The sequence below is a fragment of the Oreochromis aureus genome, linkage group 1 (genome assembly GCF_013358895.1).
Source record: "Oreochromis aureus strain Israel breed Guangdong linkage group 1, ZZ_aureus, whole genome shotgun sequence".
In the NCBI taxonomy this organism is placed as follows: Eukaryota; Metazoa; Chordata; class Actinopteri; order Cichliformes; family Cichlidae; genus Oreochromis; species Oreochromis aureus.
In genome coordinates, this window is record NC_052942.1 from 40934996 (window position 1) to 40952149 (window position 17154).

Consider the following 17154-nt stretch of genomic DNA (forward strand, 5'->3'; position numbering starts at 1 on the left):
CTCCTCAGCATGCAGTCAAGCCCTGCTGATGACCTAATAATTTTATTCAGCTGTGTTGCAGCAGGAACACATGGAAAAGTTTCAGGACAGCAGCCCTCGAGGACTGGAGTTTGACACCTGTGTTCTCAAATATATGAAAGCAGCAAGTGCAGCATCCTTGATGCCAACCAAAGCTCGACTAAAGAGCTCACACTGCTGCACTCACTAACATATTACTGGTAAAGGTAACCAACCCCTGGACTGAAGGTAAAAGCGACCCCCTCTTACAACGGTCACCGTTCCTCAAATAAAAGACAAGAAGAGCTGAAAGGTTATTTGTAAAATACATTTAATCCCTTTATATTTGGGCAAACCAAAGTCTACAGAGCAGAGAGGAGATTTATGCGGCAGTTATTCAAAAGGCAGCATCAACGCTTCATCCCATCGGCGCTGTCACAAAATCTTCCCCTCCCCTTCCAGACTCCTGTGATGACGTACCAGACACAGATATCACGATACAAAGAGAAGAAAGGCATACATTGTTTCTACAGCCTTCATTATTTTCATTAGTACGATACATCAGAGCTGTACGTCGCACTGTCGAGCGCGACTTAGTTAACAAGGCAAGGTTTTAATTGGTTGAGAAAAGCTACGGTTATACGGAGGGTTACATGAGGCGCTATGATTTAAAGTGAGGAGTTAGAGGGCCGCGGTGCCGTGCAGTTAGCGGTCGGCCGATGAGGCGGGAACAGTTGGGACGAAGGCGGTGAAATAAAACAGCTCCTGGAGCCGCTCTGCACGCGCACAGGTCAGCTCGGACGGGCCGATAGAGCCACGCTCGCTACGACAATGACGACACAACAGATGAGCTGCGCGCTGCTAACGACGGCGGGGGGATGACGACCACATAAACATGTCAGATTAGACCAACAAGGCTCAACCGGACGAGGCAACCAGGATCGGAAACTCCAAACCGAGGCTGCTGCACTCTCTGAAGCCCGTAAGTACGGGGATTTCAAAATAAAGGCAAAATACACAAAATGACTCGAATATGCCAAATATAACATGAATTTAAGATGCAACATTAATTATTATTTCTGGGTTTTTATAGTTCTGCTTTTAATCATTTTTAGCAGCCCATTGTTTTATTTGTGAGCAAACACAACCAGCTCCCTACCAGGACAACCAGTTTGCTGGGAAACGCACGTGACCAGTACACGACTGCAGGAATGAGCCAGACATTAAACTTTGAGGCGTGTTCCAATTCTGAAATGATGATCATAGTTTAACACCGCTCCGATAAGAGCGCAGAAAGTTTGGACCAACAAAGGAAAGCAAACGGGGTCAGAGGTCACTGACTTTGGTTCCAGCTTCAGATTAAACATTTCAGTTCCTGACAACATCCCACAGTATGACTAGAGGGGTGTGTGTGTGTGTGTGTGTGTGTGTGAGTGAGAGAGCGCCGGTCACGTACACCTTCTGTCTGGATCCATCCACAGACAAACAAGCAGAGTGTTCGGGAACAAAGCTCATGATATACAACATCCGTGCTCAGGCAGACATAAAGCACTGTCCACATATATTTATATACAGTTTATACAGAAAACAGTGGGATAACATCCAGAAAACCCCGATATGAGAGCATGGACGTAGGCAGGAAAGCAGTAAACTAATCAGATTACAGCACCTCGACGGTGTGTGACAGTGTGATAGCATATCTACATAAAACACTGCTCTAATATGCATAACAGCATCTGTGACTAACAAAAATAACAATAAAAAATGATCTTTGACAGTGTAAGAAAAACAGGATATTGTCTTTAAGAGCTGACTAAAATCCAGCAAGCAATACATGTGGCATTTCCTGGTTATAAAAAACAAACAAACAAAGGAGACGGCGAAGTCGTCCTCTCCTCGTTCATTGGCCGGAGCCCTGGCACTTTAGTACACGGGGCTGTTGCGGATCCCGCAGCACAACACCATGCTGAAGATCATCTCGAAGATCTGAGAAACAGGAGGAAGCTGTCAGGGCTGCGTCACAACATTACATCATTACAGCATCTACGATTTCCACTCGGCGATAGCATTTGTACGCTCGCTCCGCCGTCCGCCTCCTGATTATCACTGAGATTCTTTTTGACATGAGAAGGTGGGATGGTCCTCTTTGACAAACAGAGGGAGCAGCACTGCCTCAGCTTCACTAACGCACCAGTAAAGACTGTTTTCTCTGCATTTCACAGACTTCAGTGCTATCCTACATAAAGCCACGAAAACCAAAAGACTACCCAATAAAATGTGATTTTTCATGCTCACGAGCTAAAAAGGGCCAATGGTGCTTGAGGAAAGGTCAGGGGTCACCTTCATCTTCAAAGCGGGTCTATCCCGCTCATTTGTAGTTTGTAATAATCTTTACTTTACACCGAGCTCAGTTCATCTAAAATAAGCTTCTTTTTTTAGCTCCTCCCTTTTTCATTCATCCTTCTGATTGGCTGCCCCTCACACATGGAGGTTTAAAGAGCTAGTGGGTGGGGCTTCTACGTGGCTGAGGATGACTGCATAAGGACGTATCCTCTCTCATGTTACTCGCACACACACTGTATGCATGCAATAAGCAGAAACAATCAAATCTGCCCCTCAGCCTTCAGCACATTTACCAACAGTTTGCAGCACTGTGTGATGTTCATGTTCTCACCATAATAACGGCGACCACCAGCGCGGCGATGCCGATCAGGTAAATCTTATCGTGGAACAGCTCGTTGATTCTCTGGTGGCAGTTCTGCAAAGCAAACATCACAAAACATTCAAACACCGCCATCTACTGGAGATCAGAGAGAATAAGATAAGATAAGATGACCTTTATTAGTCCCACAGGTGGGAAATTTGTTTCGTTACAGCAAAAGTGCAAAGTTATGTGGCAGAAATTAGAAAACACTGGAATGCAATAAAATAAAATACTATATACAATAGAATAAAATAGAATACAAATGCTATATACAACTGAGTAAGAAGATACAAAAGTACAACTTTGTCAGAAAAAGAATTGCACATGTAGCAGTCTTACTGCACATCCTGCTCTCCTGCTGCTTGTTCACATTTTTACAAACACCACGTGTCGGCATTTCTTTATTCTCTTAAACCACGATTTCATTTGAGGATTCTTTTGTTTTGAAGTTTTGGATAGATGGAGGTTGTCAACATGGAGAAAAAAACCCGTATTTTTTTAACTGGTCCAGTCTTAGAGACAGCTGATCACCAACACACATCGTCTGTGAGCTTCTCTCTTACAGCCACCTCAGCTCACACACACTCATTTATTTATCAGTCATTAATATTTCAGCTCATTCACTCTGTAACACTGCTTTTATTTATTCATGCTAACGCTACTTTAGCTTCCTGCTGTGTCCACGTGTTCAGTGCGTTAGCTTTACCTCCTCCTCCTCCTGATGAGTTTCCTCTCACAGAAATCAGCAACAGACAAAGTAAAAAGTGCTTCTTTTAAACACTTCTGTCTTGTGGCAGCCGCGCAGCTCTGCACTGACCTCGGGTCACTTCAGTAATGTGACTGCGCTGCCAACAAGTGGAGCTAAGACTCGTGTGAAGCTGCAGGCTGCATACAGATCAGCCTCCTGCAGATCTTTGGACTCCTGAAACTTTTCCTCAGTCTGAGGTTTTTGGTGTCTCTATGTTCTCGAAATCTTTTATCCGGCCTCTGAGCTGCCGTGTGAGAACGTCCGAGGTTTCAACGCAGACGCTGCTCAAGAGGAAATGTGTATTCCTCGACGGGCTGGCAGTGGCTGCAGAGCTCAGACTACCACAAGTTTTTACTTATACTGCTGGCTGCGTGGTAAAAAAAACGTGTGACACAAACTGAAAATGGAGAAGGTTTACCTTCAAAATAAAAGTCTCAAAAGATGTGACTTTTACTTTGAAGTGAAATGTTCTCAGTTTGTGGAGAGCAGCTGCACAGACTCAACCACTTCCATTCATTTAACTGAAACTAAAATATAAGTTTTTATCTCAGTCTAGCTCCATTCACTTCTGTTCAGTGAACTAAAAGCGCCCCCTGCTGTGCCCTCGGGTGAACTGCAACTACTTTCGATACCACGGTTTAACAGGAAGTGGAACAGCCCCCCATGACTGCATCAGGTCACCAAGAGCAGATTATTTTACAGCAGCACAGGAGAACCCGCCAACACTATCAATGACATGAATGACCCCGCCCCTCGCACACCTTTGTTTGCCTGGTGCATGTATACAGCAGAGAGAAAATGTCTCACGGCAAAGTTTGTGGAGCTTTTTTGACTAACTTCATGATTTCTGCAGAGAACTAAATGATGGTCCTGCTTTTTCTCCCCGTGAGCCAGAAGTACGCGAGCAAAGATTGAACCACTGAAAAAAATATTGAGCTTACCGTGGATGCACCACTGGGGCAAATATTGGTCACTCCCAAACCGTCTGTGATCTTTGTCCCGATGTTAGTGCCTGTGCCTTTACCGCAGCAGCTCAGCTGAAACACAAAGACAACACAGTGAAGACCTGGAAACCTCCTGACAGTCTGTCCCCATAAGCCCCTTTTCCATTTGACCTACTCGGGTCGACTTGGATCGACTGGTTTTCCATTATAACCCAGCAGTACCTTGTTTGTACGCTTGTCGTCATAGCAATGCGTCTGCACATCTGATTGTTCCAACAAAGGTGGACATCGAAGCTAATATTTACCTGCTGCTCGGTCTGTAGGTGTTCGTCACACTCGGGGGATCACGGCGTTGTTTTGTAGCCGAGTTTCAAAAATGTCAGTTTTGATTTTCGTGAACGAGACGCTCTCGTGACTCGTCGAGTGACACTACTGACCAGCCAATCGGTTGCACGCAGTCTGACGACGTCACATTTTAGTACCTATCTGGATCACTTAGAACCCCGGCTGAGCAGGAACTAAAAAAGTACCTGGTACCAGGACTACGACCTAATGGAAAACCCTGGAAAACTGTGTCGAGTCAGTCCAAGTAGGTACTCTAGGAAAAGGGGCCGTAGACTCCCATGTTAGAACTTTACAGCAGAAACAAACATGTTTACAGCCTGATACACAAACTGTTTGGTCTCTGTGGATCATTTCCTCCCTCATAACACCTGTACAGGGGAGGATGTTTCTATAACTCACCTGTTTAAATCCTATTAAGGTTTAAAGTTTGCATTATTAGGGGCGTGGCCTCTTTGACGGACAGGTGGATGTAGCCGCTAGGTGTCTGCTAGCTGCACCTCAGCTAACCGCAGCGTGTTTGTGCTGTTGGAGCATTTTTAATGACATCATGTGACCAATAACACGGCTGCTGTGAGGTCACTGTACTAACAGGCCGTCACAGAGGGCGGAGCTCCAGGTTTGCTGAGTGAAGTTTGAAGATTCTGACTTAATGTTTGTGATCAGTGATTAGCAGGTTTCTGCCTTAGTGAGGCTCTCGTGTTAGCTAGCATTAGCCGATAACTCAGGGCTTCACCGTCTCATGAAAACGCGGTGACAGACAAGACGCTCCAACAGAGGACGTGGTGCAGACCTGACGTCTACCTGCATCTCTCTCATTTGGAGTTTAGTTTCTGCTAATTCCAAAGTCAGCTCACCTGGTATTCCCAACTTTTATTCCCAAATTCAACACGTCAGAATTTGTACGTGAACTTCAAAGCATGCGTTCATGCATTACACCGTGTTCTTAGTGTTTGCTGTACTTTAAGGAGACGAGGTTCCTGGAAAAGCTCAGGACCCCTCTTTCTCCAAAAGTCAGAAAAACATTCCCTTTACTTTATAAGAAAATATTCACATGATCATTTTGTAATATATCTGCGTTGTACCGTCTCATGGAAGGCCTTGAGGACAACGGAGGCGGCATTGTTCTTTTCCTGCGTATTGGCGGTAGTCTGCATTGCGCGGTCGTAGGCGTTGTCGTAGAAGTTTTTCATCTCCTCTGTAACCTGCAAAAGTTTAAATAAAGTTATTAGTTGTTGCCTGGTGACAGAAGCACGCTGATTCAAAGGTCCTGCAGTATAACTACTAACTCACACAAGGTTGGTGTCCTAAGTACATTTTTCTTTTTGCAGTTTTGTATTTTGACCTTAAATGATATTCATGCAGTTATTCCATGAAAAAAAAACCCAATCAGCTTCTCTCACCTGACCCAGCTGACCCACCTGACCCAGCTGACCCCTCAGAATCAGAATCATCACAGATCTCAGTACAGTCTGCTGTTGCTTTCATAATTTTTTCTTATTAAAGTTCAAACCTGAGGTTTTGCGTGTGCTGCTGATTGTATGAACCACGTTTAATCCCAGGTGTCAACCAGGACCAAACGCTTCCCGATCCAATCCTGTACTTTGGAACCCGCAGTGTCCGTGCGCACACTCACCGTGTCCCTGTTCATGTAGCCCCAGATTCCAGCTGCAACCTCACAGGCGAACAGGATGACGAGGCAGGCGAAGAACTGCGGGACGGGCCAGAAACACAGCAGGTGAGTGCAAGCATCCTTCTACCTGAGCTCTGACTCAGAGAACACGTGCAGGTAACCGTGCAGCTGCTGCTTTTATGACGTCAGAGCAGATTCACAGATTAAAACCAGACAAAGACAAGATGCATTCTGGGTAGTGATGTAAAATGGCTGGTCCCGGTCTGCGGACCTCACAGCAAGATAAATGTGTTCAACCTTTACATAATGTAACCACGGAGACGACTGCAGACATTACATCACTACGGCAACAACCCCACAGGTGAGAGTGGCGACTGGACGCCACCCAATGTGGAGACAGTTCCACTTCCTCTCATCATGAAGTACGATGAAGCATCTTCCACTAAGAGGCGTCTCACAGATGAATCGTCTGCATCAGTCTGAGCGTGTGCAGGCTGCTGAGCTCACTGGACAGCTGATGCTTCATATGTAAACACCGTGGAGGTTCTCACGGCGCCGGAAGCTCGAGCCATTCAGTCTGAAACTCATCTTTGGACTTTCCCATTTCTGTGCGTGAGGATGCTGAGGACTCACGCCGCCGTCCTCAGTGGGTGCAGATCTGTGTCCGGCCCCGCCGTGAGGGTACGAGCGCCCTCTGCGGTTTCAGGGGTGAGTCCACCTCTGGTGAGCTCAGCACTATGGTTCTACACTGATGAGATACTGTGAGGTTCAGTGGGGATGTGTGTGGATGGGTTTACGTTTCTCTTGCTTATGTTTTTGGATCTTACAGTTTCCCAAAAAATTGATTCTGTTCATCAGGACGTAGCAGTTTTTCTTTGAAAATGTCCAGATGAACAGAATCAACTTTTGATCAACTTTGGGACCAGGATGCTTGAGCATGCATCCAGATATCTTACAGTTTATTTCATGCTGTGTGGACCTGCAGATGGAAATTAGCCGGGAGCTAAACCTGGTGCGAAGCATCTTTTCACATCATTATTCGTGCACCGTCTCAGACAAAGAAATATTAAAACTAGAAGCAGGTCGAAGTCCACAGGGAAGCTTCAGTGTGACTCACAGTTCCCAGCAGGCACTGCGACTCCTGGATGGCGCCGTAACAGCCGAGGAAGCCGACCACCATCATCACCGCACCGACAGCGATCAGAATGTGGACACCTAGACAGAAACACAGACGGATGGACGTTACGAGAGGGGTGGAAATCATCCTGGACCACAGACTCACAACTTCTCATTTTATAACACCTGCAGTGACGCGTGGCGGACAGCAGATGGCGCACTTTTGTTTTCGTGCCAGGGTGGTGAGTCATGTTCCTGTTATGTTCACACTTTTCTCAGTTTCTGACACAAAGCTCCAGCTCTGTAATGTAACATGGCATCCATCATCGGGGCACCAAACAGATTTTTCCTAAAGCTTCCACAGAATTCCTGGTAAAGATGGAAGACGGTGGAAACTAAAGCGTGAACGTGCCCCAGTCTGTGTGTGTGTGTGTCTGTGAGTGTGTCTGTGAGTGTGTGTCACTTCTCAGTGAAACTACTTTAAACAGAAATGAAAAGTTTTTAAAGCATCAGAGAAAGTCTGCATGTTAGAATCAACATGTTAAAGGTTTTACTGAAGAACAGTATGATCCCAATTTACAGGAACAATTTCACTGGAAAAATCTGGAAACACACAAATCTGCCATCATCACTTATTTCCTGCAGATTCTCACTTTCATGCTTTAAGGCCAACAAATACATTTGACATCATTGAGCTTCAGAATAAACACAAAGAAAAAGGAAGAATCGCTGAAGCGAATGTGGAGACAACAGACGAGCAGACACTCGGAGCAGCTTCTGACACAAACAGGAAGTCGAACCCAAACAGATTCCAAATTGTCGTCCCGGCAAATATAATCAAAGATCGAGCAAGACCGCCCCAGCGGAGACGGCGGTGTCCCCAAGAACGAAAGGCCGATGAATCACTGCAGTGGCAGCAAAGTTCAAGATGACGGCCACGCCAACAGCTCGCCTTTATAAACACGCACACCATTTACAGTGACACAACATAAACGCTGCTTTTCACAATAAAAGCCTAAGGAACTACATGAATGTTTCTTCTAAACAGCTGTGGAAACCACAGACTGTACATAGAAGATGGCACCATGAAATCGCCTGCTGGTCCTGCTTTGAAACCAGCGACAGGCGGAGCACTACATTTAGACCCACCTCACAGTTATTGACATCAAAGATAAATAAGTAAATAAAAAACAGAAAACTCTGAACTAAAATGTAAAAAAAAGAGAAACTTTCTGAATAATTAGCTGAGCTTCAAAAATTTCCTTTGAGTTTAGTTTCAGTCGTTTCCTTTTTTATTAAAATAACACCGGCGCTCGTTCGCGCACGCACAACTCGGATGCTTTTATTTTGGGAGGCGTTCGGCCCGCCCTCCTTCCTGCTTGTCAGATCACACATTATTGAATAATTGGACCACTAACTGGTGCTCTACGCCCCCCTCCCTTTTCTTTCTTTCTTTCTTTCTTTTTTTTTTTAACTCGGAGCCACAAAACTACGGGTAATTTATAAATCGATATCTTGGCAAGTGCTCCCTCCATCTCTTCCATTACGGCTCTCCGGTGTCAAACTCCTCCTGGCGGTTTGGCGCTCTTCATCCCTCGCTCTCCTGGCGCTGGGCCATCCGTCCGTCCTCTCTGCGTAATGCATTCTCTCTTTCAGAATTATGCTCTCAACCATCCATTTACTTAAATGTCTCTTCCTGTCTCTCCTTATTTAATCTTCTTATGGCTTTGCTTCCATTACAGCCTCTCTGCTTCCATCCTTCAGCCCGCTGCTCCGCGGGAAGAGGAGCTGATGGAATGTGAGATTCTCGGCTTTGTGCCGAGATCTTCTCAGATGTTGCAGAAGAACGTCCGCAGGAAGAATTCGAACACATGGTTTCTCATTTTTATTTGTCTGAAGAAAACGTATAAAACTGCATCTGTACAGGCCCCTCGCTCTCAGCTCCACTCCTTCCTCGCCAATCAGATCGCCGTTATCCTCGACATCATTCGGCTGTCTTGGACAGACGCCACCTCCTCCATGTTCGACTGCAGTTGGTGATGGCGGTCCTGGTTCTGGAGAGCCTGTGCGAGTTGCAGCAGGTGGAGAGGTGGTTGTTGAGCCACTACGCCAAGCAGAACCAGAACCTGGACCACGACCAGCAGAACGACGTGGAGCACGCCAAAGAGGGACCGCTGTCTCTAATCTCACGGGAATGACTCATGGCTGGTCAGAGTGTGAAAGCCAAACCCGACACTAGGGCAATAAGACATTTCTCATCCCGATAACGATATAAATCACACAATAGCGCATTTTCTGTAAATTCTGTGAATCTCAGGCAGCTCGACTGGTGTGAAGTGTTTTCAGCTGGGCGTCAGTTTCAGCCGGAGACGAGTGTGTGACCAATGCTTAAACGATACATTTTTAGACATAAGTTGTAGCGGCCGCCATTTTCTTTGTGAGTATTTATTACACGGCGTGCTGCGTGAAAAGCCCGTTCTAACGTTTGAGCCGGAGGTTTATTTGGAGCACCTGACGGCTCTTTTTGCTTCTCATCCGTAAACTCTCTCCTTACTCTGTCATGTGATTCTTGCGTAGGTGGTTGAAGAGGTTTGCCGTGTTTGAGTCTGTGGTGGGGGCTGGTTTCCTGCATAATTTGCATAGTATCAGTTTTCTGGTCCGTGTCAGACGTTTCATTACGAAACCACGTCCAGAACCAGAACAGCGTGTGGACGCTGGACTCTGTCTCAGGATGTTGGCCTTTATGGAGCTTCAGGACTTTGGTTTGGAACCAAAAGTACATTCATACCATTCCTCTATCCAGTTAAAAATGTAACTGTGGTTCAACTTTCAGACTGATGGATTCCTCTTCTAGAAGTCTGACTTCAAAGTCACCCCACAGGCTTCTGCTGGAAACCTTTACTTAGTCTGCTCCAACAACTTTGATTCAACTGTCCAGAAAACAGACGGAAAATACTTTTGTTTTCGAGTCCACAGACGTCCCCCTTACAGTCATTATCTGTCAGTAGAGCCTAAAAGCTCTGCCCTTTGCCTCTGCGTCAGTTTGATTACAGCAGCAGTCACGACCGGCTGTTCCCCTGTGAGCAGGACTTGGTGGCGGTGGGTGGAGATCTGCCTCCACCAGGCTCTCTGTGGGTTAGCCTTAGATTTATTATCATTTGTCTTTTCTGATGAGCACAGAGTCGCTGCTTCCTCCGCTCGCTGCTGAAAATAACCTTGGAATTTCCCTCTGACGATCAAGACTTTATAACCCAACCTTCAAATATTTTACCCATGTGTGAAGTCATCTGGGTATTGTTCATCGTACAGTGGAAACCTTCCCTTCTGCTGCTTCCTGTTACTTTTTTTCTTTTATTACAGTTATTGTTAATACAGTAGTCCAGCCTCGGGAGGAAACTCTGAATCCACAATGGAACAAGCGATAAAGACCTTTAAGGTGGAACTTCAAGGTTGATGCTAAAAACGTTGCCCACGGCCTCAACTCTTTGTTTTGGTTCAGTTAGTGAGCATCAGCCTCAGACACAGCGGTGCCCGCAGTGTTGCCAACTCCTCAGTAAGGAAAATCGCTATTGGCTGTCCTAAAAGTCGCTAGAAGTCGCTAAATGATGTCATCACCTAATTTGCATAATTGGTCACGCTAATGTAATTGTAACCTATGTTGTTGGAGAGAGAAATAACATCATGGAAGAGACAAAGTGAGTAAAAAAACGTCCTAAATGCATTTAGAGTTTATTCAGAACTAAAAATTTAATTTCTTTTAGCAATTATTGTTTTTTTTAATGTCACAATTCCAACCCTGCTCCTTCACCCGGGCTTGGACCGGCAAAAGTGACCCAAAATAGGCACTCTGGTGGAGTTACTTTGTGTGTGTGTGTGTGTGTCTGTGTGTGTTTATAAGTAGTTTTAAACCTTGTGATCCACAAAACAGCATAAGAGTAAAAGAAGAACTGACTGTGTTACAGCACCCGCTGCTTGTTGAGAGTAAAAGCGATATGCGCTTTCACGTCTTTTTTTAGCGACTTTCTTTAGAAAAAAAGTCGCTAGGGGGTCTGAAAACTCGCTAAATATAGCGACAAAGTCGCTAAGTTGGCAACACTGGGTGGCCGTGCTTCCTGCCTGAACCCTTTTCCCCATAAAGAGGACCTCAATGACAAGCTGTGAAACCTCAGCATGCATCAATAAAGTCGTGCTTTGGCGACCATTAGAGTAGTTTGTGTGTTTTTCCCGGGGTATCTGCAGAGAGCACCCTCGCTCGCTCCTGAAGCACAGCCAGTCGTTTTGGTCTAAGCAGCCTCAGGAAAGAGCTTCAAGGGTTACTGAAGCAAGTCTTCAAGAGGTGAAGAGTCTATGACAGTCGATGGGACAGCTTTTTAAAATCTGTGACAGCATCAGTAACCAGCTACAGGAAGCGCTTTCACTCACTCAGTGACACCGAAATTACACAACCGGCCGTGACAAGCAGAGGTGGTTTCTATGGTTGGAAAGGGAAGTAGAATAAAAAACCAAAAGGGGAATTTCTGATGTAATATTTGATTTCGTGTCATTTAAGAAAACTTCTGTATTCCCAAGAACAAAAATAACCAACATTTTTAAAATCCTTTTTAAAGAGCGATGACGTGATGCGTGGGTGTCAGTGAGTGACGCCTCTGCAGCGTTTCCAAAAATAAATCTGCACGTCTTTGGATGCGTGTTCCCGGGAACGTTTAATCTGGAGGTTTCTGCATCAGAGCGAAGCGTCTCCTGCAGATCGACCTGGAAAGGTTGGAGGTTCTCTAACAAGGATTAGCCACATATGACGCAGTCACATGACTAACCGGGTGGTGGTTTCATTTCTTTACTGGACATTATTCCCAGTTCATGATGCACCATTTTTGTACGTCTGAGCATGAACTCAGAAATGCACTAAAATAAAACTACAGAGCAAAGTCAGTGTGTGTGACGCAGGCTGTTGTTAGGGGAGTTTTTCAGTAAATGAATTCCCCACGTAGTGGATTATTTAACACCGCTCCATATTGGTCCCTCCTGTGAATGTGGCCGAGGGTCGAGACTCTTTGGGATGTCCTGACTAGGGATGGGTATTGATAAGATTTTCACGATTCCGATTCCATTTTCGATTCTGTTTAACGATTCGATTCTTTATTGATTCTTTTTAAAAAAGGAGAACACTAAGGTCGATTAGCTTAGAACTTTGTTTTATATCTCCTCTTTGAACAAGATAGAAATTTAGGAGTAACATGGCCTTACAAACCCAACAGTGAGATCTTAAGAGATCCACAGCCTACGGCTCTTCGATGGGGTGTCACAGGGTCCCCGGGAAAAAAATTGTCAATGTAAAATAATAAAATAAATATTCTTCTGTAGCAATAACAAAGTATAACATAAATTATTCTGTAGCAATTACACAAGAATATCCAGTAATGTCCCTGCCTACAATTAAACACATTCACTTATGGAAAATCGGGGCATCTGCTGTGGCACACGGGTCCAAGCCTTTGACCACAAACTTAGTCACTGCTCGGTGACATTCGTCTATCCTGGCCTGAAAGGAGACGCTACCGGTAGACTGCAGCGAGAACTGCCAGCCAGACTCTGTCTGTCTCATCATGGTCACCTAAATGCACAGTAATGGCAGGTTTTGTAATAAAGCAGATCGCGCTAACATAATATTCACTGTTAGCTGATTATTTACCTGCCGCATTAACGGAGAGGGGCGTGCAACGCGTTACCGCTGCTGCTGGGTTGAGATTCACGAGTCCGAGTGGAATTAAAAACACGACATTCATTTAAGGTTATCGCGTGTTTTGTGAGCAAATGCTTTTGCATATTCGTAGTGTTTCCTCCTTTAAATGAAATATCTACTTTGCAAGTATTGCAGGTTGCCCTGTTGTCATCCGTTCTCGTAAAGTATAACCAAACTTTTGAGCGTTTGAGCCGCTTAGGCGGCCTGCCAGGTAAATGACGCTCCACAACGGGGTGATGTCATTCGGGGCGACTGGGATCGATAAGGGAATCGTTTGCAAAAATGGCAAACGATTCCAAGGAATTGAAACAGTGGGAACCGGTTCTCAACAAGAACTGGTTTTCGATACCCATCCCTAGTCCTGTCAAACGGTCCAGTGTCAGGTCGGTGTCATTTCAACTCTTCTGGGAGTCAACGTGAAACCAGGGGGTAGGACTGGGCGATATGACCCCAAATTCATATCTCGATATTTTTTAGCTGGAAGGCGATATACGATATATATCTCGATATATATTTTTTTAAGCCATAAGGTAAGAACAAAAAGAGAGTTCTTAGTCAAAGCTGTGTCCCAGATGTCACACAGGCACTTTTATTAACATACAGCGCAGATGTACATGAAGACATTACTCAAAAATAAATTATGAGCATTTATTAAATAATAATGCTCCATAAATAAAATAAAACAATGTTGTTTTGTGCATAACAAAGAGCTCACAATTGTGCAGTCAAAATGTAAACTAAAAGACGCTGAGCATAATAACAAAGACAGATCTCACAGCTGCTCTGTTCCCAACTTCTACTGCGTGACTGACAGCCTGGAGTTTGAAATCCGCTTCGTAACCATGTCTCTGAACAGGAGCCATTTATGGTCCTTATACACACACAATACGGTAATATTACGTTGAAGCACAGTACGTATCACTCCGCGAGGCTCCTCGGTAGCCGTAATGCTCCGACAATCCATCAAGCGGTGCAGCTCCGTAGCTTAGCAAAGTCGAACTAAAACATTTTTTGACAGATTGCTGAGCGCTGTGTATCACATAAAATCGGTTCGCGGTCATCAAGCACAACCAGAATTCATACAAAAGGCACGCAGTCAACTTTTGAGAGAATGAAAGGATTTTAGGTCATGCATGTCGTTAGCGCGGTTAGCTCGCTAACAAGTTGATGCCGTCCAGCCCCACGCACGGGGCGATCCGCGGTAACTCGTTAACTGAGATTTGCTGTGTCCATCTTGTCGTTGCCTGCACGTGAAGCGATGGGGGAGGAGGGGGAGTTGTGTTCAGTGAAGGAGAGGCGAGGTCGAGTAACGTTGCATAGAGACAGAAGTGGACGAAAGAGAGGCAAACTTGAGGCTCCACAAGTATAGTTATAACGTAACATATACTATATTGATATAAATGATATTGTCACATCTTATATCTCGTATAAAAATATATCGATATTTTAAAAAAACTCGACCCCAGTCCTACCAGGGGGCTCAGTTTACTCCTCTGGGTGTTGGAGGTGTCGGTGTGTGAGTGACTTACTGCTGAACAGGAAACTGAGTCAAGTGGAGTCAAGTGATCTGAGAGCACAAGAACTTCCTGAAGCCCCAGTGTCCTCAGACATTTACTGGAGAAAAAAAAAAAGCCTTCCCACAATCACTTTCCATGTGGGCGGGGTTTAGAGGCTTTTACTGTGAAAAACCTGCAGGGACATGTGGAGCTCAAACTGGCAGCAGATATTCTTATTGTTCATTTGTTGAGTCATTGCTGAGGCTCGGTGAGATTTCCTCTGACATCTGGTCCCATCACACGCACGCACTCTTTACCCCCCCTCTGTGTCAGGACACCCAGGGCAGAGCTGGCTCCACTGTTGATAAATGCACATGTCACTATTAAAGGTGCATTTCAGCAAATGTTCTCCACATTTACCTGGGTACAGCTCAACTAGGCCCCGCCCCACACGTTCAGCATTTTTAAATGCAGGTGTCCATTCATAAAGATTACTGCAAATATGAAATGTTATGTTTAAGATAAAGGAGATTTGGTTCCGAGTCATAATTTAAACGTTAAACTTTTGATATAAACAAATGATCTATCTGCGCGACTGTCATCAGGCATCTGTTTCCACAGGACGTAATCAGAGTGCGTCAGAGTCACCTGTCGACAGGTCTTTTATCGTGTTCACGCCTCGTTTCTGCGAGACTGCAGTACTCACAGAGGGCTGCTCATCCTAGTGAAAGGTAACCAGACAGATCACCGACCTCAGCTTCCACATCAGCATCTCGTAAGAGTTGCAGAGACCGAGAGGAAGTTTGTGCTGAATGAAGATCAAAGTGTGAAGATCTACGAGAGCTTCAAAGCTGACGATGGAGTCACTGAGAGAGAAGTTCAGACCAAAACTTCACCCGTCCCTGACCGAACGTTCGCCACGAGCTCGTGAATAAACGAAGACTGATTATCTGTTCTGATGAACGTGAGCCTCTGCCACTAACAGTTTTCACTCACACTGAGAGTTATTATAATGATTATTACATCATACACGGGCCTTGCAGATTAACTTGGAGTAAGTAAGTAAGTAGCTCTCTCTTGAATTGAAGTATATTCATACCATTCTTCTACATGTGCGTCACAGCGCCAGGGCTCGCAAAATCGCTAGCCCGACGTCCCGGGGCTAGCGAATTTTCCAGTCAGGCTACCAAAATCTATCTCAGCCCCGCCCGTCGGGCTATGATAGGAAGGAAAAATATGTGTCAATGCTTTTGCATTCTTTCGGAAATGTAGCTGAGTAATTGTGTCATTGGCATCGGTGAGCCTCTGTCAATATGTGACATATTGAAATTGCGTTTGAATTTGTGCTTGTTTTTTGCTTTCACTTTGCGATCGCGCGAACGGTGTGTAGAGAGCGGCAGCACTGATTGGTGAGTGACGATTAATTGCGCACCAATTCCTCTGACATCGTCTTATCACTCATTAGCTACTATTCAAACCTGACAAGTGAAATCTCCCACAGCAAGCTTAAACATGTGAGAGGTTGATTGCGCAGAGAATCGCTGACCGTTATGTGAGTGCGTGTGTAAAAGCAGCAGGATATATATTTTAGTTCTGCTGAGCCAAATAAGACAGGTCAGGGTGAAGAAGTGACAGCCAAAGAAAAGCCGACCACAAAACGGAAAAGTTATGACAAATCAGACTATGAAGGAAAAAGAAAGTGCAGCTTTATGGTTTCATGGACAAAAGAATTTCTGTGGCTGGAATATGACGAGCTAAATAACCAGGGGTGCACATAAGTGGTCCGCAGGTGCGCATTCGCTGTCAAAATAAAAGACACACACCAGATAAGTAGTTGCAACGCGCGTTTGAGTACATAAGATTTTCTGGAGGAGGACAGACATTTGTTTAGAACTCTTAAAGATGTCGAAGAAGCTCCTTTAAGCAATTACTTTGGTGTTCCTCCACCTCCAAAGAAATGTCAGAAGGAGTCCGAACCGCAAAAGAAGCGCATACTCTCGGAAAAGTGGTTGCAGGAGGTGAGCTGGCTTCAACAAATGATGAACGCACAGAGATGTGGTGCAGAATATGCCGTGAAAATCCCACTCTAGCGGACAAAAACAGCGCCTTTTATATGTATGCAAAGGCGCGTTGCAACTTCTTATCCAGTGCGCGTCTTTTATTTTGACAGCAAATGCGCACCTGCGGACCACTTATGTGCATCCCTGTAAATAACATAATGTTCTGCCGGGTGTGTTGTTGGTTTTCCTTCGATTTCTGAGTCGACAAGCGCCTTTGTTACTGGGACCAGTAATTTTAAGAAAGACCCCCATTAGAACCCATGAGAAATGCAAGAAATGCATTACTGCTCAGTCTGCAATGTCTTTCCCAGAACAAACACCAATTGCAAAGAACATACTAAAAATAAACCTGAAAAATCTGTTTAGAACAGCGT

At 45.0% G+C, this 17154-nt stretch overlaps 1 protein-coding gene across 1 annotated transcript in view; it reads right to left on the reverse strand.

The window, feature by feature from the left end:
- Positions 1 to 311: 311 nt before the first annotated feature.
- The window catches only part of LOC116319089 (CD81 antigen), a 34355-nt gene continuing 17512 nt past the window's right edge, over positions 312 to 17154 (reverse strand). Inside the window, exons 3-8 of the mRNA XM_031738309.2 lie at positions 7486 to 7583; positions 6372 to 6446; positions 5821 to 5940; positions 4391 to 4486; positions 2672 to 2755; positions 312 to 1983 (exon numbers count right to left, since the gene is read on the reverse strand). Of these exons, the coding sequence (XP_031594169.1) occupies positions 1921 to 1983; positions 2672 to 2755; positions 4391 to 4486; positions 5821 to 5940; positions 6372 to 6446; positions 7486 to 7583 (536 nt within the window). The 3' untranslated portion in view covers positions 312 to 1920. The remainder of the gene's footprint in view (positions 1984 to 2671; positions 2756 to 4390; positions 4487 to 5820; positions 5941 to 6371; positions 6447 to 7485; positions 7584 to 17154) is intronic.